This window comes from Portunus trituberculatus, chromosome 6 (genome assembly GCF_017591435.1).
Source record: "Portunus trituberculatus isolate SZX2019 chromosome 6, ASM1759143v1, whole genome shotgun sequence".
Classification (NCBI taxonomy): domain Eukaryota; kingdom Metazoa; phylum Arthropoda; class Malacostraca; order Decapoda; family Portunidae; genus Portunus; species Portunus trituberculatus.
In genome coordinates this window covers 9,080,197-9,106,549 of record NC_059260.1, presented here as the reverse complement: position 1 = coordinate 9,106,549, position 26,353 = coordinate 9,080,197, and the positions used below count along the sequence as shown (strand labels likewise).

Here is a 26,353-nt window from a genome sequence, read left to right as displayed (position 1 = left end):
AATATTTCTATCTCCTTTACCCTTTCAACAATATCTAATCATAGAATCTTATTTACTTGTACAATCAACATTCCCTGTCCTTTTTTTTTACATATGTCTGATTAATTTTATAATTTTTCTGTGGTTAAAAAGCGATGAAATTTATCAAATTGAAATATGATCAAATGTAAAAGTATAAATGCATGTTACTGCCTTATTTTCTCATCAATTTGAATGATTTTAATATATCTGTGTCTTTATCATAAAGAGGTAAAGTTGACAAAGAGGATAAAAATGTTTCAATTATAAGTACAGTCAACTCTTGATTAACACGAGGATTATGTTCCTGGAGATGTTGCGTTATGCAAAATCATGTTATTGAAACATAATTTTCCCATAGAAAACGATGGTAATAGGGATGGTTATGTTCCTGGCCACTGAAAAAGTCTACGTATTTTGGTGATTTTGTTACTCAAGCATTAAGAAAGAAAAAAAAGGTCAAATATTGTATGGAACATCAAAAACAAAGCAGGTGATGAGGAGAAGGCGCCACATTTGTCTGTCACAGATTGGCCTTGACCACTTCTTATTGTGACCCCTTAAGCTTATATCTTGCTTTCACCACAAGACACAAACTTTCCACTCTTATATTTCCTGCTTTGATGTGTATCATATCTTTGTATTTATGTACGATCATGTCATGAGGAACACTTTGACTCCGTGGCATAATGATAGTGAACTACAGGTTTCTTTTGCTATTCATTGCCTCATTATTTAATATTTCCATTTTCCAATCCTATGAATTATGCCCACCCACTCGTTTCCTGTTGTCAGGGCTCATATATGCAATTTTTATTGATCATCCAAGTCAACCATCCTAGTGGTCAGACAAGTCTCTGTTAGTAGTGAGTGGTCTGAGGCTTGTTGTAGAGATGGCGGCTTTCCCTGCTTTTCTTACAGTTTTGGGTGGGTGTGTTAGTTCTATCCTTGGGGCCTTCATTATGAAGGTCTCAGAAGTGGAGGCTGAGTTCCATCGAAGGATCTCGTAGGTGTGGAAGGAGTTTCGAGGGCGAATCTCTGATCTGCAGGCTGAATTCTGTCATGAAAACTCACCATCTGAGGGAGTGTTAGGCCCTGCAGCCTCCTTACCCAGTAAGGAGATGCTGGTTCAGGAGGAGTGGCAAGTGGTGTCTGCTGGTGCAGAGAGGAGAGAGGACTTCAGAGCGTCTCACTGTGTAGAGGGCAAACTCCTTCTCTGTGTTGGGAGGAGTGGAGAAAAGTGATGAGGAGAGGAAGGAGGGGGGCAGATACTAATTCCTTAACCCAAAGTAAGACTCTGGTGGTTGGAAGAGTCAGGTGAGACACTTTGAATTTTTGTTTTATGCTAAAGATAGGAAGCGGAGGACGAGGGTGTATTTGCCAGGTGCTGGGATTGAGAAAGTAAGTGCTAGGCCAGGCACATGCTTGGAAGAAGATGGTACCAAGCCCATTGTCTTCCTCAGCATGGGAGGGAATGATCTTTTTAAGGTCAGGAGTGAGGGTTTGTTTAAGGAAGTGGTATCTGTAGAAGAAGGAGGAGATCATGGAAGAGGCAAGAAATTAAGATTGACCTATACTTATACAGATGGGTTATTATCCAGCATGTTGGAGGTTAGAGATTATTTGAAAGAAAAAAGGCCGGATGTAATGTGCATCGTAGAAACAAAACTAAAAGAGGAGATCCATGATAGCTTTAAAGAGGATGGATGTAACAGGTGGAGAAGAGACAGGAAGGGTAAAGGAGGGAGGAGGATTGCTAATAATGGTTTGTGATAATATACGTGTGGAGGACGTGCAATATGGTGATGGTATGGTGGAGGTAATAGGAATAACACTCAAAGCAGAGGAAGTGAGAAAGAGGAAAATCATAGATACGTATGTGCCACCTAAGACAAATACATGGGGAACGGAGTAACAAAAAGATATGCAAATAGGGTGATTAAGTGCTTAGATGCTATGATAAGAAGAGATGGAAGAATATTATTAGTTGGAGACTTTAACTGTAAAAAAAATAAACTGGAAAGAGATGGAAGTAATGGAAAATGCTGGATAATGGAGCAATGAGGTGTTACAATTGAGTATGGTAAATACAATGGACCAGTGGGTGGAGGAGTCAACAAGGTACAGGGAGGAAGAAGAACCATCGGTGCTTGACCTAGTTTTCACCAAGAAACCAGAGTTCCCTCCAATCATACAATGCCTTAGTCCAATCGGAAGAAGTGATTATGTGACATTAGAGCTGCAAATACAGAAGGAGGATGGGATAAAATATAGAGATGACTACAGAAAAAAGATTATATTATGCAAGAGCAGATTTTGAAAAATTAAGGAAATTTTTTGTTGACATTGAATGGAGAAATATTATGTAAGAAAGAACAATACAAGGGAAATATGAAATACTGATAGAGATATATAATGAAGGAGTAAAGAAATACGTACCTATTTATAGAATTAAGAAAATCCACAGAGTCGAGGTTATCCTCATGGCATGAGCGTACATGAATACTAAGATATGATATCCATTATAACAGGCAATAGAGGAGTGGAAACATAAACATCATGATGAAAGTAACTTGCAAGCTACAAGGGTCACAAGAAGAAGAAGCGGCCAAGTGGCCGCGAGTCTCCCGCTTCGTCTGTGGCTCATCTCTTCTCTGCTTTATTTTTGGTATTCCATTAAGATTTTGCTTTATGCATTACAAAACAATCCTTTCTTGGGGCAAGGCTTGTAAAAAGCTAATAGAAATGTTGTTTTGTGAATATATATGCATATGTAAGACAGTAAAACAGGACCAGTGGGAGATTCAAATGGGGACCAAATCGTACAATTGCAAGTCAGAGTCGTGCTCGGCGAAATATGGTATATTTTACCGATTCATGTATACGCAAGATTCGTGTTCAACGAATTCGTGTTCGGCGAGGTATGACTGTATATATATACATCTATATATATATATATATATATATATATATATATATATATATATATATATATATATATATATTGTGAGGGGCACTGCCTTGTTTCCCCTTTAATTTATTATTTTATTATATGCCCATTGTATGGCGGCATCAAGCGCGGGCTGTCGCTGTTCCGCTGTGCCGCCAACCACCCTCTCTTTGTTTCCACCATCTTGTTGTGCCTGCGAGCATTGCCTCAGTACCAAGTGAGCCTTCAGCGGAGATAGACACCACTCTCGTCGGTCTGGCACAGTGAGAAAGACGCGTGTTGGCTGGGCTTTTCGAAGTACTCACTAGTCATCGGTCTGGGAGTTGTGCCCTCCTGTTGAGTAGCTGGCTTGCTACTGGGTAGACTGTGATTGTTAGAGCAACGGGCTTGTTGCTTTAGGAGAGGTGTAGTAAGTTTGGCTGCATTTCTCGTGCGCTCGTCCACTAGTGGTGTGGCGACGCGGAGGGACGCGTTATTGTTTCGTCCCGTTGTTGCTGTTGGTGGTTGTAGTCACCAGTGGGGTTTGGTGGGCGGCTGTATGCCCCCATCATCTGTTGTGTAGTATCAGTAGTATACTGTATTGTAGTGGTTGTAGCCACACACGCTAGTGAGAAGCTGAGAAGCTTCGTACTGTCGGCCAGTGGGTGCGTAGTTCTCGTCTGTCAGACTTGTCTGTGACGAGTATCTGGACTCTGTGTATGGCTGTTGTCACCCGTAGGTGGTGTCTGGGCTTGTGTGTACACCACCGGATGTGCTGTACACATCATATATTGTAGTAGTCGTAGGCTAGGGTTGTCAGTCTGACAGGTGTTAGGAAGCACTTGTCGTAGTAGGATAGTATAGTAATATATACACTGCGCATGTTGTCCCAGTCTGTGATTCATCACCGTCTGTGGACAAGGCGTGCGGAGAGGCATTAATACTTCATAGAGAAGTGGGTGGAATTGTCCTTGTGGACGGTTTTTCTAGGGGGTATTAAGGCCTCGCCCTGTTACACATAACATCTACCATTTATAAATTCTATTTGGTTGGGTACAGGAGGAGAAGGAGTTGCTAAGGAGATTCCCTTACAGTGGGGGAAATTATACACTGTTGGCGACCTTGAAAGAACCTGAGGGTTACGGCGGCTGTGAGTTATAGTAGTGGGAACTCTGTGGAGTGTTATGTTCCCCACTGCACTGACCGTAACAAAGCTGGCGATTTTGCCAGGATAACACTCTAGTGAGCTGTAGCAGTTAACCGCAGTCGTGGCGTACGTAACAATATATATATATATATATATATATATATATATATATATATATATATATATATATATATATATATATATATATATATATATATATATATATATATATATATATATATATATATATATATATATATATATATATATATATGTACAGTGGAGACTCAATATTCGAATTTAATTCGTTCCAAATGGCCGTTCGAGTATTAAAAAGTTTGACTATTGATACCTATAAATCAGGTAATTAATTCCAGCCATTGCCAAACCCAAGTTTAGAGAAAAGCAGCGGTTTGATTTTGCAGTCGCTGCTAGCAGTGGTGCACAAAAGCAGGGTTAACCTGTCTTTCATGGGCTTGTGTCCTGGCAAACACTTCTCTTCCTTTGTTATATAGATCATGTTTGGTATTTTTTTTTTCTTATTTATTTTTTTGAAACAGGCCAATTTCATCACAATTCAAGATCTGTTGTGGGCTTAAGCACTCCTTATCCACAAATTTCTTAAATTCAGGCACAAATTACTCAGCGGCAACTCTGTTAGCACTTGCGGCGTGACAGTGCCTCACAACAGAATGAATTCCAGTTCTTTTCTTGAAATTCACAAACCACCCTTTTCTTGCTTTTAAAATCATCATTGGAATCAGATGTAGTATCAGAAATAAGATCACGATGCAGCAGCCTAGCGTTCGCACAAATTATGCCCTCTAACAAAGAATCACCAGCCATCTGCCTTTGGTTTATCCAATCAACAATTTTTCTTTTCTTCCACTGCCACAGGTCGCTTAAATTGCCTTTTCACACCAATAGCCACATCAGCTCTTTTAATGAGGTCTGTCTTCTTCAGTATTGTGGCTACTGTAGATTTAGTCATACAGTACTCAGCTGCAAGATCAGTTATTCTTCCTTTTTTCTTGTATTTATCAATAATCTCCTTTTTCCTTTTGATGGTTGTCACTACATTCTTCCTTGTAGGCTTATTCTCACCACTAACGTGCTTCTTTGGTGCCATTGTAAGCTTCTAAATGCAAATAAAACAACAACAAAAATCCAGGAAGAAAGCATAGGACATTGTTATTCTTATGACATCAAAGGATCAACTGGCTGCAATGGACCGGTAGGGCATGTGGGGCAGCTTGAATGATGAAAGCGCAGGACAATGTTATTCTTACAACAGCGAAGGATTAGCTGGCTGCGGTGGACCGGTGGGGCACGTGGGGCGGCAGAAAGGATGAAAGCGCAGGACAATGTTATTCTTACGACAGCAAAGAATCAACTAGCTGTGGTGGACCAGTCGGGCGCATGGGGCGGAGGGAATGATGAGGCCTTTTTCGTTTATAGCCACGTGGATGGGTGTTCGACTAATAGGTTTTTTTGGGAATATTAAGTTGAACTTTTGCATTCAACTATTGAAAAGTTCGACTTTTTAGATGTTCAAGTCTCCACTGCATATATATATATACAGTAAGGTCCCGGGTTACGTCGGTCTCGAGTTACGTCAAACTTGCACTTACGTCAGTCCACTATAAGGCGATTTAAGATTTAAAAAATTGAAAACTTACAAATCGTAAAGAGCGGGGTTTATTGTTATTGTTGGCCGCCAGGCGTCACTAGTGGTTATCCACCACACCGCCCACCTCATGCTTGAATACAATAACACTCTACGTACCTCAGTTCCACCACACCGTCGCCCCTAGAGTGTTCCTACATCTGCATTTGCTGACTATCTTAGTATCTTGCTCAATGGCACCAAAAAGAAAACTCCTGAGTGATAGCAGTGATGCTAAGAAAAGGAAAACCATTACGTTACAAGAAAAAGTGGACATAATTAAAAGACATGAGAAGGGAGGCAGCAGCTGTGTGTAAGGGAGTGAAGAAGAAAATGGGAAGCCCGTTACCATGACAACGGGAGGTTGACGACCTTGAGGGCTCACGCACCTATCACAACAATAACAACTCCGAGCCTTCGCCTGGGCCACACGACACTCGCAGCTCACTTGCACCGTCTGCGCTTGTCTGCTGATCCCTATTGCCCTTTCCTATTGCATTTCCTGCCCGCTGCCCACGCTTCTACTCCCACCGCACTGCACCACGCTCCCAGCTGTCCGCCCTGGGCGTCACAACATTCGACCTGCCCACCCTCCTGGCGGCCTCAGGCGTCCACCCTCTGGCAACATGCAGTCCTTCGCGTCATGCCTTAATCAACAACAAAACAAGCTTGTGTTTCATATTCCTACATACTTGTAAGTAATATAACAATATAACCTTTACTTATATAACGCTTCTACTCCTACCGCATTCCACAAAGCTCCCAGCTGTCCGCCCTGGGCGTCACAACATTCGACCTGCCCACCCTCCTGGCGGCCTCAGGCCGCCCTCTCGGCAACCTGCAGTCCTTCGTCGGCCCTAATCAATATATTCCTACATAGTTGTAAATAATATGCCAATATAACAATATAACCTTTACTTACCTGAATAACCATAAAAAATTATTGGTTGAAAACTCGGTAATATGCTTTGAAAGTACAAAAACTCAGTTACGTACAAAATCGACTTACGTCATGTTTCAGGAACGTAACTCTGACGTAACTCGGGACCTTACTGTATATATATATATATATATATATATATATATATATATATATATATATATATATATATATATACAGGGGATCCTCACAATTCGATGGGGTTAGGGCGATTTTTCATCAGTCGAATCAGCGTTTATTCGAATCATGAAGCAATTTTTCCCATAAGATACTTAAGAATAAGAACCTCCAGCCTAGACCCCCCAAATCATCATTATAACCTCTAAAAATATTAACTTAGACTAAATCAGTACTATTAAAGTCTTCATTTATATCTAACTTTTTTATTAAACACATTAGGGTGCTGTACAGTACATTTCTGGAAATAAAAACACTTGCAGTGGTGTCGCGGTACTTGTCCCTGTTCTTCCAAATTGTTGATACTGTTGATCTAGGGACACCCATTTGCACTGTAATGACACTGAGCTATACCTGCCTCACACTTTCTTATAAGCTCAAGCTTATCTTTGAAAGGCAGGAAATTGTGCTTCTTATGGCTGGGGTTGAAGGTGGCTTTGCATGGCATGGTCAAAGTGGCATGGAGGCAGGAGGTGGATTGGCGGAGCGTGGTCTGCCTGAACAACGGCTAGGGCGAGAGAGACGCAGAGAAAACGACGCACAGCCTGTGAATCGCTTCCTCTGCCAGATTTCCCTAATGAAAAGTAGCAGAAGCACACTTGAAAAGTAGTGGATTTCATTACAGTATATCCCAATACAAAAAATTACTACCTATTACTTTAACTACTATATTTTGTACTTACCACTATCCATGGAATAGTGGTAAGTACAAAAGGAGAGGGGAGTGAAGCACTCTTTCACGATGTACCATTTTTTCCATGAGTTTTCTTTGGCTTCTTTTTTTTTTCTATAAATTGTTTCCATTCTTACCTAAATTTAACCAAAATATTTTTCTTCTTCTTAACAAAACTTAATTATTCTTATTGCCTTCAAGATTTTTCCTTTTACTTCCTCTGCATCACTTTTTATAAAGATTTGCATTATCTCACCTTCTGCGACGTGTGACCTTGTGCGCTCGGCAGCCACGGCCAGCCTGTTGGCCTCCCTCCCCTTTGTATAAGTTATTAATAGGTTAATTAGTGCTCGCCATAGTGTTATAATACAAACAATTTTGGATATTATAAGTGAGTGCACGTCTGGACAAACAGTGAAATGAGTGCTGCAGTGCTAAGCTACGGACGCAATGCCCTTCTGCGCCGTAGACGTGAGGCTGGGTACCCTCCATCAGAGGTCATTCAACGCCTCAAAACTTACAGTTATTTCGGAATCGTGGATCCAAGGGAGGAAGGAGTGTGGTGCGTCCCATTAAAGTGATCACATCTACCGTAAGGAAGGGCGGAAGGTTGAGGAGAGGAATACAAACACTTCGAAGTTCCGCGCGTGTGGTATAGTCTTCCCTCTCTCCTCCTTTCCAACGTGACATCACTGGCGAACAAGATGGACGAGTTGATAGTGTCAGTGAGATCTAACTGTGCAGACATTGTGGCGATCACGGAGGCGTGGCAGATAACTCCTGAGGTGTGTATGATTCAAGATTTCCAGCTGTTCCACCACCTCAGGAATCAACGCAGGGGGGGAGTGGCCCTGTTTTGCCGCTCTGACCTCAGCCCCTCACACCTACACGTCGACGTCCCCGCCGGATTGGAGGCCCTGTGGGTGAGGGTTACCCCCCCCTGCCACCCGCAACACAGCCTCCATCATTGTGTGTGTTGTCTACCACCCTCCACGGGCCGCCACTGCACGGTTGCTCACTGATCACATCATCGAGACTGCTGATGCTTTACGGGTGAGATTTCCTGCTGCCAAGCTGGTAATCTGTGGGGACTTCAACCGCTTGGATATCAGTGAAATCCTGCACCAGCTACACCTCACCCAGGTCGTGGACTTCCCACCCACCACCAGTCCACCCTCGACCTTATCATGACAGACCTGAGCCAGCAGTACTCGCCTCCCAAGCCACTCCCCATGGGACGCAGCACCCACCTCTCCATCCTGTGGACGCCCACCCCCACCACCTCGGTTCCCAGGTCAACTGTCACCAGATCCCACAGGCCCATGCCTGACTCCGCCATGAGGGAATTTGGGCAGTGGCTAACACTTCATCCGTGGACCGAGGTACTGGAGGTGGAAGACGTCCACACAAAATGGCGGAACTACTTCACTACCACAACGGAAGCGTTCCACCACTACTTTCCCACCAAGGACATCACAGTAGACCCATCTGATGCCCCTTGGATGACGCCCTGCATCAAACGACTCCTTCGTCAGCGTGACAGGGCTTTCCACTCTAGCCCTGACCAGTACAGGAGTTTAAGGAACAGAGTTATCAGGAAATTAAAAAGCCAAGGCAAGCTACTACCCAGACAAAATTCACCATCTCAAGCTTACTAACAACAGACAGTGGTACGACAAGATTAAGTCTTTGTGTGGTTTACAAAAGCAAGCCTCTTCTCTTCCCTGTGTTTCACACCTTTCACCTGACAGCGCGGCCGAAGAGATTAACGGTCACTTCGCTGCGATCTGTCAGACACCCTCCCTTCACTCCACTACTCTCCCAGCCTACCTCCCTGCCTCCTCCCCTCCACCCCTTGTCCAGGAGGTTGATGTTTACAGGAAGCTTCTTAAATTTAAACTAAACAGATCCACCACTCCCACTGACCTCCCATCAAAATTTACAGAGAATTTGCCCCAGAACTTGCCACACCCCTTTGCTCTATCATCAATGCCTCCTTGCTCAACATTCCTGCCCCGATGACTGGAAGACATCTTACGTCACCCCCCTCCCCAAAATTTCTAATCCACAGTCACTGAATGATCTAAGACCAGTCGCCATCACCCCTATACCCAGCCTTATCTGTGAAGATTTTGTTTTCGACTGGGCCTATAACAAAATTTGTAACTCTATTGACACACAACAATTTGGCAATATTAAATCCACCTCCACATCTCACTACCTTGTCAGCTTCCTGGAATTCGTCCACAGCCACCTGGACAAACGCAACACTTCTCTAGCTATTGCTTTTGTGGACTTCAGGAAGGCCTTTGATCTTGTTGATCACACTGTTGTGATAAATAAAGCCATCACTCTGGGCTCTCTCCCTACCTGATAGCGTGGTTGGCAGACTTCCTCACGGGAAGGCGTCAGGCCGTTCGTTATCAGGGCTCTGTCTCCTCTTTCCAACAGCTCACATGCGGGGTCCCTCAGGGGACCAGGATGGGTCCCCTGTGTTTCCTTATCCTTATCAACGATGCTCTCGTCCACACCCCCCACCGCTGGAAGTATGTGGACGACTGCACCGTGGGCGTACCCGTCAACAACACCAACCCAGACTTCTCAGCACTGCAGTCCACTCTAAACCAACTACAGACGTGGACGGAGGACAACAAAATGACCATCAACCACACCAAGACCGTGGTGATGCACATTTGTACCTCCACAGCAGCAGTTCCCCTCCCAGCTTTCTGTGGGCCCTCACTCCCTCCAGGTGGTCCGCAGCACCAAGCTTCTAGGTGTCTTGGTGGATGATCAGTTAACATGGAAGCAGCATGTTTCCAACATCATCAGGTCAGCCTCATATAAAATCTATTTACTGCGCCGACTCAGGTCCCTGGGAGCACCGGCAGATGAGCTGAGGGGAGTGTACCTCATCTTTATACTCCCTAAGCTCATGTACGCCGCCCCAGCGTGGTCCTCCTCCTGAACCTCACACAACGACAACAGCTGGAGAGGGTTCAGAGGAGGGCGTTCAGGGTCATCCTTGGGCCTGCCTACAGGTCCTACGAGGACGCCCTGACCTGCCTGAGTCTGCCGAGGCTGGCCACAAGACACCAGGAAGCCTTGGAAAAATTTGGGAAGGACTGCTGCGTCATCCACGTCTCCGCCACCTGCTACCACCCGACGTGCCTCCCCCTGCTCGCGCCACCCGACACCATAATCGCGTGGCGCCTTTGAGAGCACCGCGCACGGATCGGTACCGACTCAGCGCGGTGCCCACTATTGTGCGAGCTTTAAATAAATAAGTGAATTTCTAGGTTAAGTTTATCCATAGTTAGGTTAAGCATTTTTAGTTCATTGTGGTAATGTCCCACCCCCTGTACATTTTCAGTGTATTTTTACATTGCCTAATTAATAAACCGTTTATTATTATTATTATTATTATTACACACACACAGCCCCGGTAGCTCATTGGTTAGAGCGCTGGCTTCACAAGCCAGAGGACCGGGGTTCGATTCCCCGGCCGGGTGGAGATATTTGGGTGCGTCTCCTTTCACGTGTAGCCCCTGTTCAACTAGCAGTGAGTAGGTACGGGATGTAAATTGAGGAGTTGTGACCTTGTTGTCCCGGTGTGTGGTGTGTGCCTGGTCTCAGGCCTATCCGAAGATCGGAAATAATGAGCTCTGAGCTCGTTCCATAGGGTAACGTCTGGCTGTCTCGTCAGAGATTGCAGCAGATCAAACAAACACACATACACACACACACACACACACACACACACCGTGTAGTGTAGTGGTTAGCATGCTCGACTCACAATCGAGAGAGCCGGGTTCGAGTCCCGGCGCGGCGAGGAAAATGGGCAAGCCTCTTAATGGGTGGCCCCTGTTCACCTAGCAGTAAATAGGTACGGGATGTAACTCGAGGGGTTGTAGCCTCGCTGTCCCGGTGTGTGGAGTGTGTTGTGGTCTCAGTCCTACCCGAAGATCGGTCTACGAGCTCTGAGCTCGCTCCGTAATGGAGAAGACTGGCTGTTTGACCAGCAGACGACCGAGGTGAATTACACACACACACACACACACACACACACACACACACACACACACACACACACACACACACACACACACGGCACATTCGAGAGACACGGTTGAGAGCGGACGCACTGGCGCAGTTCCGACGATCAGCTGATCTTCAGTACACCTGTTGTATAGTATTTACAGTGGCCTGGGCAGGTAGTGTGGACTCTTTTTTTTTTTTTCTCTCTTCATAAAATCAATTAGTAAGGAATAATGAGTGAAAAAGATATTCCATCCAAATGCAGACATGAAAATAGAGAAGGGGCTGATGATGACTATGTCGGTGAGGGAGAACGCGTATTCGAAGGGTTCGATACGACGACAACTTCACTACTTAAAAGAGTATCAAATATTGAATGTAAACTAGATAAACTGATAAAGGAGAAGATGGAAATGAAAGAGAATAAAGAACAGGAAATGGAGTTTATAAGACTGAGAGAAAGGATAAGAAAAGTGGAAGAAAATGAAGCTAGGCTAAGAGCGGAAAACGAAGAACTAAAAAAGGAGGTAGCTAACTACAAGAAGCAGATGGAAGAAGGACTCGGTAAAGCCGAGAAAGAAAAGGAGAAGCTGAAAGATCTAGTAAACAAGGAAGAGGAAAAAGTACAGAACGTGATTAAAAAAGAAGTACAAGCATGGAGAATCCAAGATAAGAAAGATAAGGCCGATTTTCAGGAGGTGATTCAAGAACAACTTAAAGAAAAAGAAGAAAATATGACAAACAAAATGATAGGAGTCCTCAAGACAAAAGAAAATCTAGTTAGAGAAATTGCAGAAAAAAGAAGAGTGTAGTCGATTTGGAATAAAAGAAAAAATATAAAATATAGACCAAAAAGAAAAAGAAGAAATGAAATCAGTCAAAGACACACACACACACACACACACACACACACACACACACACACACACACACACACACATTCAAGAGACACGGTTGAGAGCGGACGCAGTGGCGCAGTTCCGACGATCAGCTGATCTTCACTACACCTGTTGTATAGTATTTACAGTGGCCTGGGCAGGTAGTGTGGACTTTTTTTTTCTCTTCATAAAATCAATTAGTAAGGAATAATGAGTGAAAAAGATTTTCAGGAGGTGATTCAAGAACAACTTAAAGAAAATCTAGTTAGAGAAATTGCAGAAAAAAAGAAGAGTGTAGTCGTATTTGGAATAAAAGAAAAAAATATAAAATATAGACCAAAAAGAAAAAGAAGAAATGAAATCAGTCAAAGACCTACTGAAGAATCTTAATGATGAAGATAGGCAGAACTTGGAAGAGGAAGTAGAAGAAATAAACAGAATGGGACCATATCAAGAAGGAAAAATGAGACCAATTAAAATACTACTAAAATCACAAGCAGCAACAGAAGAAATATTATATAGAACAACAAAACTTAGAGAAACAGAAGGCTGTAAGGATATCTATATAAAGAAAAATAGAAATGAGGAAGAAAGGAAGAGATACAATGAACTGGCAGCAGCAGTAAGGGAAAAGAATAATGAAAGGTCAGAAGAGGAGAAGAAGGCATTTTTTTGGAGAATTCTAGGAGACAGGATAAGGAAATGGTATATAAATGAGAAGGAAGAGAAAAAAGTGGAACAAGTTTAACTGAAAATGATGAAGGCAAAAGACTAAAAATGATGTATACGAACATAGATGGGGTTTTATCAAGTAAATTAGAATTAAGAGATTACATAAGGAAAGAAAATCCAGATATTGTATGCCTGGCTGAAACAAAACTAAATGAAAAAATCAAAATAGTCTTGGATAATAGGTATAATGTATGGAGAAGAGACAGAGTGGGTAAAGGAGGAGGAGGAGTCATGATAATGTTAAGGAAGGAGATAGTGATCAACCAAGTGGAATGTGGGGAAGGAAAAGCAGAAGTATTGTATATTAAGATGCATATTAATAAAAAAGAGTTAACAATCATTGTAACATATGTGCCACCAAAACAAATTCATGGACCAATCAAGAATATAAAGACATGATAGATGACACAATAAGGAGTCTAATGAGAATCGTTAAAGAAAGGAGAAAAGTGATATTAGTAGGAGATTTCAACTGTAAAGAAGTGGACTGGGAAAATTATGAAAGTGGTATGGGGGAAGAAGCCTGGGGAGAAAGATTCTTGAACCTAATGATAGACAATATGATGGACCAGAGAGTAAAGGAATGCACAAGATTCAGAGGAAACGAGCCGGCGAGATTGGACCTAGTTTTACAAGGGTATACAAATGAATGACAATATAAGATATAAGTGCCCATTGGGAAAGAGTGACCATGCAATATTAGAAATAGATATAGAAGAAGGAAAGGAAGATAGAGACGATTCATACAAAGGAGACCGATTAAATTACAGAAAGGCTGATATTGAGAATCTCAAGAACTATTTTAAAAACGTAGACTGGGAGGAGATGGAAAACTCAGAGACAATGCAAGACAAATATAACTTATTTTTTGGAAATTTACAAAAAAGGAGTCAGGGAATATAGACCAAAAGAAGAAGGAAAGAAAGATTGGTTTAATGCAAGGTGTGCTAGGGCAAAGGAGAAAAGAGATGGAGCATGGAAAAGGTGGAGGAGAAATAGGAATCCAACAAACAAGGAAAACTTCAAGGCAGCGAGAAATGAATATGTTAAGGTGAGGAAGGAAGAGGAAAAGAACTTCAAAAAAGATATTGTCGAAAAATGTAAGGAGCAACCAAAATTGTTCTATAGATTCATAAATGGAAAAATTAGGCAAAAGAAACAATAGAAAGGTTAAAAGGAGAGAACGGGATGGTGGAAGACCCAAAAGTATGGCAGAACTATTAAATAAAAAATTCCAGGAGGTCTTTACTAAAGAATCCAAATTTGAGAGGCCACAGGGTAATAGAGAGACAATCTATATGAAGAGATTAAAGTAACCAAGCTTGAAATAAAAGAGTTAATGAAGGAACTGGATGAAGAGAAGGCAATGGGACCAGATGAAGTCTCAGGCAGAATACTGAAAGAATGTAGGGAAGAACTAGCAAGTCCTATATACAACATCATAAAATGCTCAATAGAAAATGGAACAGTGCCAGTAGAATGGAAAAGAGCTGAGGTGGTTCCCATATATAAGAGCGGAAGGAAAGAAGAACCTTTAAATTACAGATTGGTATCACTAACTAGTGTAATATGCAAGATGTGCGAAAGAATAATAAAGAAACAATGGATCGAGTTCCTTGAAGACAACAAATTAATATCAAATAGCCAATTTGGTTTTAGAAAAGGACGGTCTTGTGTAACTAATTTATTGAGTTTCTATTCTAGAATAGTTGATAGAGTACAAGAGAGAGAGGGATGGGTTGACTGCATCTCTTTGGATTTAAAAAAGGCGTTTGACAAAGTGCCACACGCAAGATTACTGTGGAAGTTAGAGGAGAAGGGTGGCTTAAAAGGAAGCACATTGAGATGGATAGAAAATTATTTGAGGGGAGAGAAATAAGGACGGTAGTTAAAGATATGAAGTCCAAGTGGAGAGCAGTAGAAAGCGGAGTGCCACAGGGTCAGTATTGGCACCAGTACTTTTCCTCATTTATATTAACAACATGCCAGAAGGAGTGAACAGCTACATAAATTTGTTTATGGATGATACGAAACTGTGCAGAGTTATAAAGCAAAAGGAGGATTGTGAAATACTGCAAGAAGACCTAAATAAGATCTGGGAATGGAGTAAGAAGTGGAAATGGAATTCAATGTGAACAAAAGCCATGTCATGGAAATGGGAAAGAGTGAAAGACGACCGGTGGGAATCTATAAGATGGGAGATGGAGTAGAACTGGAGAAAGTAAAAAAGGAAAAGGACTTAGGAGTGACGATGGAAGAAAACTATCAACCAGTAAGCCATATTGATAGAATTTTTAGAGAAACATATAATTTGCTAAGGAATATTGGAGTAGCATTTCACTACATGGATAAAGAAATGATGAAGTAATTGATAAATACTATAATAAGACCCAGATTGGAATATGCAGGAGTAGTGTGGACCCCTCATAAAAAGAAACACATAAGAAAATTGGTGAAGCTACAAAAAATGGCTACAAGAATGGTCCCAGAACTTGAAGGGATGACATATGAGGATAGACTAAAGGCTATGGATCTACCAACCTTGGAACAAAGAAGGGAGAGAGGAGACCTGATACAAGTCTATAAATTGATCAACGGAATGGACCAAGTGGATAATGAGAAACTGCTCCTGAGAGAAGAATATGACACCCGAAGCACAAGATCGCATAGTAAAAAGCTGAGAAAAGGAAGATGTCTGAGAGATATAAAAAAATATAGTTTCCCGCAGAGATGTATTGAGACGTGGAACAGTTTAGATGAAGAAGTAGTGTCTGCAACGAGTGTGCACACTTTTAAAGTAAGATTGGATAAGTGTAGATATGGAGACGGGGCCACACAAGCATAAAGCCCAGGGCCTGTAAAACTACAACTAGGTAAATACAACTAGGTAAATACACACACACACACACACACACACACACACACACACACACACACACACACACACACACACACACACACACACACACAGAGACAAGACGTGGCAGAGGAAGGACGCGATACCGTCGCTCCCGAGAATCAGCTGATCTGAATTCACTACCTTTGTTTGGGTTTACAGTGGCCTGGGCGATAAGTGTGGACTCATTTTTTTTTCATGAATACAGTGTTAAATAATAATGAGTGAGAAAGATATTCCATCTAAATGCAGGTATGTGACAAGGGAAAGAATGAAAGCTGATGATGACAATGTTGGTGAGGGAGGAGGAGAATTTGAAGGCTTTGATACGGCGCAAACTTCACTATTTGATAGAGTCTTAACTATCGAACGTAAATTAGATAAATTGATAAAGGAGAGTATGGGAATGAAAGAGAATGAAGAACAGGATAAAGAGCTCCAGAAATTGAAAGAAAGGATAAAAAGAGTGGAAGAAAACGAAACTAGACTAAGAACCGAAAATGAAGAATTAAAAGTCCAAATAGCGAACTATAAGAAATTGATGGAAGGACTCGGTAAAGCCGAGAAAGAAAAAGAAAAGCTAAAAGATCTAGTTAACAAAGAAGAAGAAAGAGTACAAGACGTGATTAAAAAAGAAGTACAAGCATGGAGAATCCAAGATAAGAAAGACAAGGAATTATTTCAAGAAGTATTTCAAGAACAGTTAAAAGAAAGAGATGAAAATATGACAAGCAAAATGATAGGAGTCCTCAAGAAAAAAGAAAATTTAGTAAGAGAAATTGCTGAAAAAAAGAAGTGTAATTATTTTTGGACTGAAAGAAAAAAATGTTAAATATAGACCAAGAAGGGAAAAAGACAAAATAAAATCAGTAAAAGACCTACTAAAACATCTGAATGATGAGGATAGACAGAACTTAGAAGAGGAAGTAGAAGAAATCCATAGAATGGGACCATATCAAGAAGGAACAGTGAGACCAATTAAGATATTACTAAAATCACAAGCAGCAGCAGAAGAAGTACTATATAGAAAAACGAAACTCAGAGAAACAGAAGGTTTCAAAGATATATATATAAAGAAAAATAGAAACGAGGAGGAAAGGAAGAGACACAATGAACTGGTGGCAGAAGCAAGAGAAAAAAAAAATAATGAAAGGTCAGAGGAGGAGAAGAAGGCATTTTTTTGGAGAATTATAGGAGACAGGATAAGGAAATGGTATATAAAAGAGAAATAAGAGAAAAGAATGGAGCAAGTGTAACTAAAAATGATAAGAACAAGAGATTAAAAAATGACGTATACAAACATAGATGGGATTTTATCTAGTAAATTAGAATTAAGAGATTACATAAAGAAAGAAGAACCAGATATTGTATGCCTGGTGGAAACAAAGTTAAATGAGGCAATAAAAATAGACATAGATAAAAGGTATAATATATGGAGGAGAGACAGAGTGGGTAAAGGAGGAGGAGGAGGAGGAATGATGATGTTAAGGAAGGAGATAGTGATAAATCAAGTGGAGTTTGGGGAAGGAAAATCAGAAATACTGTATGTTAAGATGCATATTAACAAAAAGGAGTTAACAATCATTGGAACATATGTGCCACCAAAAACAAACTCATGGACCAACCAAGAATATAGAGACATGATAGCTGACACAATAAGGAGTCTTACAAGAATCATTAAGGAAAGGAGAAAAGTTATATTGGTAGGAGATTTCAACTGTAAGGAGGTAGACTGGGAAAATTATGAAAGTGGTATGGGGGAAGATGCCTGGGGAGATAGATTCCTGAACCTAATGATAGACAATTTGATGGTCCAAAGAGTAAAGGAAAACACAAGATTCAGAGGAAACGATGAGCCGGCAAGATTAGACCTAGTTTTTACAAGGGATATACCAATTAACGATGATATAAGATACAAGTGCCCATTGGGAAAGAGTGACCATGTAATATTAGAGATGGATATAGAAGAAGGAAAGGAAGATAGAGATGAATCATACAAAGGAGACCGATTAAATTACAGAAAGGCTGATATTGAGAATCTCAAGAACTATTTTAAAAAACGTAAACTGGGAGGAGATGGAAAACTCATAAACGGTTCAAGAGAAATATAACTTATTTTTGGAAATATACAAAACTGGGGTCAGGGAATATCTTCCGAAATATAGATCTAAAGAAGAAGGAAAGAAAGATTGGTTTAATGCAAGATGTGCTAGGGCAAAGGAGAAATGAGATGGAGCATGGAAAAGGTGGAGAAGAAACAGAAATCCAGAAAATAAGGAAAACTTCAAAACAGCAAGAAATGAATATGCTAAGGTGAGAAAGGAAGAAGAAAAGAACTACGAAAAGGACATTGTCAAAAAATGTAAGGAACAACCAAAATTGTTCTACAGATTCATAAATGGAAAAATAAGACAAAAAGAAACAATAGAAAGGTTAAAAGGAGAAAATGAAATGGTGGAAGACCCAAAAGTATGGCAGAAATGTTAAATAGTAAATTTCATGAGGTCTTTACTAAGGAATCCAAATTTGAAAGACCACAGGGTAATAGAGAGACTGTCTATATGAAAGAGATTAAAGTAACCAAGCTTGAAATAAAAAAGTTGATGACGGAATTGGATGAGGAAAAGGCAATGGGACCGGATGAAGTCTCAGGCAGAATACTGAAAGAATGTAGGGAAGAACTAGCAAGTCCAATATACAACATCATGAAATGCTCAATAGAAAATGGAACAGTGCCAGTGGAGTGGAAAAGAGCTGAGGTGGTTCCCATATATAGGAGCGGAAGGAAGGAAGAACCTTTAAATTACAGGCCGGTATCACTAACTAGTGTAATATGCAAGATGTGTGAAAAAGTAATAAAGAAGCAATGGATCGAGTTTCTTGAAGACAACAAAATATTATCAAATAGCCAATTTGGTTTTAGAAAAGGTCGGTCATGTGTGACAAATTTATTGAGTTTCTACTCTAGAATAGTTGATAAAGTACAAGAGAGAGAGGATGGGTTGACTGTATTTATTTAGATCTAAAAAGGCTTTTGATAAAGTGCCACATGAAAGATTACTATGGAAGTTAGAGGAGAAGGGTGGCTTAAAAGGAAGCACATTGAGATGGATGAAGAATTACTTAAGGGAAGAGAAATAAGGACGATAGTTAAAGATATGAAGTCCAAGTGGAGAACAGTAGACAGCGGAGTGCCACAGGGGTCAGTATTGGCACCAATACTTTTCTCGTATATATAAATGACATGCCAGAGGGAGTGAACAGCTACATAAATCTATTTATGGACGATGCGAAACTGTGCAGAGTCATTAAACAAAAGAGGATTGTGAAATACTACAGGAAGACTTAAACAAGATCTGGAAATGGAGTAAAAAATGGGAGATGGAATTCAATGTGGACAAAAGCCATGTCATGGAAATGGGAAAAAGTGAAAGACGACCAGTGGGAATCTATAAGATGGGAGATGGAGTAGAACTAGAAAAAGTAAAAAAGGAAAAGGACTTGGGAGTGACAATGGAAGAAAATAATCAACCGGTAAGCCATATTGATAGAATTTTCAGACATATAATTTGCTAAGGAATATTGGAGTAGCATTTCACTATATGGACAAGGAAATGATGAAGAAATTGATAAGTACTAAAATAAGACCTAGATTGGAATATGCAGGAGTTGTGTGGACTCCCCATAAAAAGAAACACATAAGAAAATTAGAGAGACTACAAAAAATGGCTACAAGAATGGTTCCAGAATTTAAAGGGATGACATATGAGGAGAGACTAAAGGCAATGGATCTACCAATCTTGGAGCAGAGAAGAGAGAGGGATCTGATACAAGTTTATAAATTGATTAACGGAATGGATGAAGTGGATAATGAGAAACTGATCCTGAGAGAAGAATATGACTTTAGAAGCACAAGATCGCATAGTAAGAAACTAAGGAAGGGACGATGTCTGAGAGATGTTAAAAAATTTTGTTTCCCGCAAAGATGTGTTGAGACTTGGAACAGTTTGAGTGAGGAAGTGGTGTCAGCAAAGAGTGTACATAGTTTTAAAGAAAAATTGGATAAATGTAGATATGGAGACGGGACCACACGAGCATAAAGCCCAGGCCCTGTAAAACTACAACTAGGTAAATACACACACCCTTGATCGTCTTCCCAGAACACGAGAGGCACGCCTGCGTCTCTGTGAGCCACTCTGGGTTCTCAATATGATGTTTGGAGTTTGTTCTCTATCACCACGATCTCTGTCTTCTCTCTGTTCTGAGAAAACAGGTGGATCCTCTGAATAATTTTCCGAGTCTTCACTACTGCTGTCTTCGCTTTCTTCAGTTTCTTCCTCATAATCACTGTCACTGTAGTCAGTCTCAGAAGCACTGCTAAATAAAAATTATCTGTCTTGTTCCATAGTGAGTTATGAACTGAGACGTCCCTTCGCTTTTATCGGGGTGCTTTCGACACGGCGGGTCGCTGGGCTTCCCAAGTGTTGCCCTCAGAATGGGAGAATCGCTTAGTTACCCCTAAATATATAGAGCTAGTGGCAACACTACGGGTGGAAAAAGAAGCCAGATACTTCCACTCGCCATCTGACTCGAGAAACCGTGCGTAGAGCTCAGACATAAGGCGCAAAAATTCTTGATTACGGGAACGATCACCATCGCTACGGACGCACTGATGCAATCGTTCATATACGATCGCCGGAACATAAGGGTTAAGGGGACCGTCCGGTGAGGTTTTTGAAAAATAAAAAATAAAGAGGTACGTGGGTAATTTTTTTTTTTTTTTGCAAATAGATGTTTATTACATGATGTTGGTTTAGTAGTTACAAATGAATTGACCCATAAATAACTGCATGAAAAAAAAAAAAATCAATATAACAAAGAAATATTTTTCCTATAAACTTTGTCACTTGAGGACATATATCAATTTTGCCAGTACGGATATGAAGTATGTCATGTACCAAAATTTTTTCACCTCATAGAATTTTGATTTTTTCATTTTGATGGCCATTATGAATTTTTATTTTTTTTCAATTTTTTTTATATAAAATTATATTGTGGCACTTAGAAAAAAAAATTCCAAATTCTAGGAAGTGGAAATGTAGCAGCTTCATTGAGATTCAAAATGATACCTCAAAATTGAAAATCCGTTGAGAAATGTGGGAGAAAATTTGATTTGAATGATAAAAAGTGGAAACTGAGAAAAAGGCAAAAAACCCCAGAGATGTCATTTTGGTCCTCTATGACCCTGTACATTTATTTGGGTTGGATATTTCATGCTCATACACCACTATGTGCATCATATGTCCTTTTTAGGCATGTTTAGAATATTCTGTACAACTCATATGGCACCTGGCCGCCCATTGATTGTAGTTATTAGTCGCTCGAAGGCGAGGGTGTCTCCCATCCATACATGGTCGTTACAACTTGTAATTTCCACTTGCACCGTTTGTTTAGACATTGTAAGGCAAAAAAGGCAGGTAAAATAGGCTGGATTGTGGCTTGGAAGATGTGAAATAACGGGCGAGATACTCAATAGATCCTCCTCCCATTGCAGTCACATGGACATTGAAATGGAAGGGGAGAGGGTGTCTTCCTGTGTATGCCATAGTACTAAGTTGCCAGTGCCCACCTTTCCTTATCAAAGAAACCACTTTCCATAGCTTTTTCTGTGCTTATTATCATCATTTATGGTATAGAGAGTGGGGAGGGGGGGAATCCCCGGGCTGCAGTGGGTGTGGCAGGGGCCCTTTAAAGATTGAATATCTCACGTATTTTAGCGTATTTCCCCAAAATACTCCATCACTATGTTGCCATATGGGATGCTTTGGTGGTGTTTTAGGGATTTTCGTTATTTTTCAGATTTTTCGAAACCATGGCCACTGGGCGGTCACCTTAACATCATCATGACTCCTCCTCCTCCTTTACCCACTCTGTCTTTCCTCCATATATTATACCTATTATCTATGTCTATTTTTATTGCCTCATTTAATTTTGTTTCGACCAGGCATACAGTATCTGGTTCTTCTTTCTTTATGTAATCTCTTAATTCTAATTTACTTGATAAAACCCCATCTTTGTTCATATACATAATTTTTAATCTCGTTCTTATCATTTTTAGTTAAATTTGCTTCATTTTTTTCTCTTCCTTCTCTTTTATATACCATTTCCTTATCCTGTCTCCTATAATTCTCAAAAAAAAAAGTCGCCCTCTCCTCCTCTGACCTTTCATTGTTTCCCTTGCTTCTGCCATTAGTTCGTTGTATCTCTTCCTTTCTTCCTCATTTCTATTTTTCTTTATATATATATCCTTGCAACCTTCTGTTTCTCTGAGTTTTGTTGTTCTATATAATATTTCTTCTATTGCTGCTTGTGATTTTAGTAGTATCTTAATTGGTCTCACTGTTCCTTCTTGATATGGTCCCATTCTGTGGATTTCTTCTACCTCCTCTTCTAAATTCTGTCTATCCTCATCATTTAGATTCTTTAGTAGGTGTTTGACTGATTTTATTTCCTCTTTTTCCCTTCTTGGTCTATATTTTACAATTTTTTCTTTCAGGCCAAAAATAATTACACTTTTTTCTGCAATTAAGGACTCTATCATTTTGTTTGCCATATTCTCATCTCTTTTTTGTAACTGTTCTTGAAACACTTCCTGAAAATTTTCCTTGTCTTTCTTATCTTGGACTTTCCATGCTTGTACTTCTTTTTTAATCACATTCTGTACTCTTTCTTCTTCTTTGTTTACTAGATCTTTCAGTTCCTCATTTTCTTTCTCGGCTTTACTGAGTCCTTCTTCCATCTCTTTCTTGTAGTTAGCTACTTCCTTTTTCAGTGTGTGTGTGTGTATTTACCTAGATTTTACCTAGTTGTAGTTTTACAGGGCCTGGGCTTTATGCTCGTGTGGCCCCGTCTCCATATCTACACTTATCCAATCTTACTTTAAAAGTGTGCACACTCGTTGCAGACACTACTTCTTCATCTAAACTGTTCCACGTCTCAATACATCTCTGCAGGAAACTATATTTTTTTATATCTCTCAGACATCTTCCCTTTCTCAGCTTTTTACTATGCGATCTTGTGCTTCGGGTGTCATATTCTTCTCTCAGGATCAGTTTCTCATTATCCACTTGGTCCATTCTGTTGATCAATTTATAGACTTGTATGTGTGTGTGTGTGTGTGTGTGTGTGTTAGGGTGTGCTTGCGTGTGTGAGTGTGTATGTGTGTTGCCATTATATTGATACAATTTTCATTTCCATATTTACAGGAGGTGAAGTTTGGATATATAAAGAAGTCTTCAAGAGATTTTGAAGAGGAATGTTGCCATATAGAAGAACTTGAAGGGAAAGTTCATGTAAATGTTGCTGATTTAAGTAAGTTTTCTATAATGCTGACTTTTTGCTTAATTATAATTGATGTCAATAAATATGTTTGCTATGATGCACTGGACACTTTTGCTCTCATTAGAAGAATTTTTCCAAATTGTCAATTATAAAAATTAATATGTTAGATTGGGCATTGTTTAAGTGTTGGTATGGATGACCAGTTATTTATGAAATAGAATTTTTAATGAAGGGATGGAATATCATTTTTCTGTATGCATTATGTTTGTTATTGAAGATTACTTTGTGAAGCATTAGTTTCATTGATTTAGTGGTAGTATGTAATCCACATCTTCTGTAAGTGTGGTTTATTCTTATCTTTTATGTACACTTTATGCATGGCCAATGGTTTAATATTAACAACAAATAATTTTGTTATATTCAATGCTTTATTTATTTATTTGTTTTTTAATTATCCCTCTCTGTTTTGACATTTTATTCCTGGCCTTCTCATGACAGTGAAGCTTTCCCGCATCACGTGTGTATCTTTCCATCTTTGTGTAACTAGTCCCATCTTTGCCACTGTTAGTACTCATTACGGCCAGAGTAGCTGGTAGTAGTTTGATGCTTTTGATAGAACAGTCTAATGGTAAGATTACTATTGAGTAAGTGAGAGACAAGAGAAAGAAACTGTAGAACCCTTCATTATATTATTAATTTTTTTTAACACTGAGAAGCCAAATTATGATCTCACAGCCACTCTTCCATGTGCATATATATTAATTTATCAACCATGAGACCCAGCTCCACAAACACAAGCAGGCAGAATAGTAAAGAGACATGATGTATGGAGATGTTAACAAGAATTATGAGCAGTTCCATAGGTGGAAACTGAAATTATAGGAATTACCATGTGATGAAAATGGGTAAGAGTAAGATAAGACCTGGATGTGAGTATAATATTGAGGAGAAAATCATAAGGAAAAGTAAAGAAGAAAGAAGTTTGGGAATATTTGTTCAAGATATGCCACTGACCACAGGAAGCCATATGAATGAAGTATGTACAAGATGTTAACGAATGTGAAGCTGTTATCAAAGAAAAATAGAATATCTGGAGGGAAAGGAAATAATAAATAATTCTTGATTTGGTTTCAGGAAAGGAAGATCATGCATAACTAATTGACTAAGCTTTTATACAAGAGTAATAGATAAAGTACAAGGGAGAGATGGATGGGTTGATATTAAGAAGGCTTTTAACAGAGTACCACATAGAAGACATCTGTGGAAAATAGAACACATGTGCATGAGAGGAATACAGGGAAATATCTTAAAGTGGATGACAGACTACTTAATAGATAGGGAAATGAGGACAATGATAAGAGACACCCCATCAAGCTGGACCACAGTTACCAGTGGAGTACCATGGGGTTTGGTGCTGGCACCAATTATGTTCCATTCTTATTCTTGATGTGTTTTGTGATGATTGTGCACTCGATGTTACTCCTCACCATTAGATGGCATACAGTCAGTGGCTATCAACTGATATTTATAAACATGCATCACAGCCTCACAGGTTAGATTATTTAAAAATTTGTTTTTAAAGTGATAATATTAGTAATGATAATAATACCAGCAATAAAATAAAATAAGGTAGGTAAAAGTACTGGAAAAAGGTTGATCCTATGTGCCATTAAATATAGTACCTTATTGTGGACAATTAAGAGCTAAGGATGGGGAAATATGTGAAGAACTATTTCTCAACTATCATGTGACATCATAACCTGGAAATTTTTGAATGACGGGCATGTGAAAGCAGTAATTTTGTGCACAATATAAAAATATGTGCAGCTTTTTAAGTATGTGCAATAGCAGTAAAACACAATAGCAGAAGGTGCGATAGCAGAGGGTTAAGTGTACTTGCATTTAGAGTAAATGAGTGTGTACTTGAGATATCATAACATCAAAACAATCAGTCGTAAAGCAGAATTACGGATGTAAACACAATATTATCATAAAAGCAAAGCATGGTCTAATGGGGAATACTTGTACATTATGAAACAAGTTTCTAGAATCTAGTTCATCCAAACCATTATCAATTGTGGAAGATGATTGAATCACAAATGTGGGATAGTACAGGCATTCATGTCATTCTATATAATCTAAAAATAACCTATGATGAATTGACTGATAAACAATAAATGATAAGTATAAAAAAAAATATTGTGTAATTACTATACAGTAAAAATTCTAAAAGTAAAACAAACTTTTTTCTAGAATTATGTATAATTGACTTTCTCATTCTCCTACATTTATATCTGCCAATTTTACCTCTTCATTATTGTTCAGATGTACCGACTATTTAACCCTTGTATAGGGATGTGAGTCCATATGTAGTCACTAGTTAGTGGTTTTGAAAAAGAGCGCTATTTTTCACGCACATATGGATGGCTCCAAGGTCTATGGGTCTGAATCGAGTGTATGTTGGTCATCAGATCTAGAGGATGACAGATGGGCTCCTCGCTGGCGATACTCTTTCCTACCTAAGTAAAGGCTGTGATGCCAGGTGGACCCACAAAGTCCATTTGTGAAATATTGACTCATGAACATAGTAGGGGGGAAAGCATTGTTTATAGGCCTGTGATATACAAGGCCTTAGTATCTCTAACTCATGCTAATTATGTTCTCTGGGATTTGATAAGAGTCCTGGTACAGTTATTCTCTCGTTCTACACGTGTGTAATAGTTGTTACTATTTTTCTGTTTTTTTTTTTTTTTTGTAGGTAAATTTGACATATCGCATCCCTCTGGATTGCCTGATGAGAGAACACAGCAGCTGTTGGCTAAGGAAACTGTGGATCTCACTGGTGAAATAGCATTCAGTGAAGCCTATTAGCCAGTCACAGCTGACTTGCTTATTGATAGGAAATCACATTTTCAGGA

General features: G+C 39.8%; 1 protein-coding gene across 1 annotated transcript in view; it reads left to right on the top strand.

Moving 5' to 3' along the window:
• The window catches only part of LOC123517268, a 230,171-nt gene that overhangs the window by 150,788 nt on the left and 53,030 nt on the right, over positions 1-26,353 (top strand). Inside the window, exon 9 of the mRNA XM_045277241.1 lies at positions 23,360-23,465. Within this exon, the coding sequence (XP_045133176.1) occupies positions 23,360-23,465 (106 nt within the window). The remainder of the gene's footprint in view (positions 1-23,359; positions 23,466-26,353) is intronic.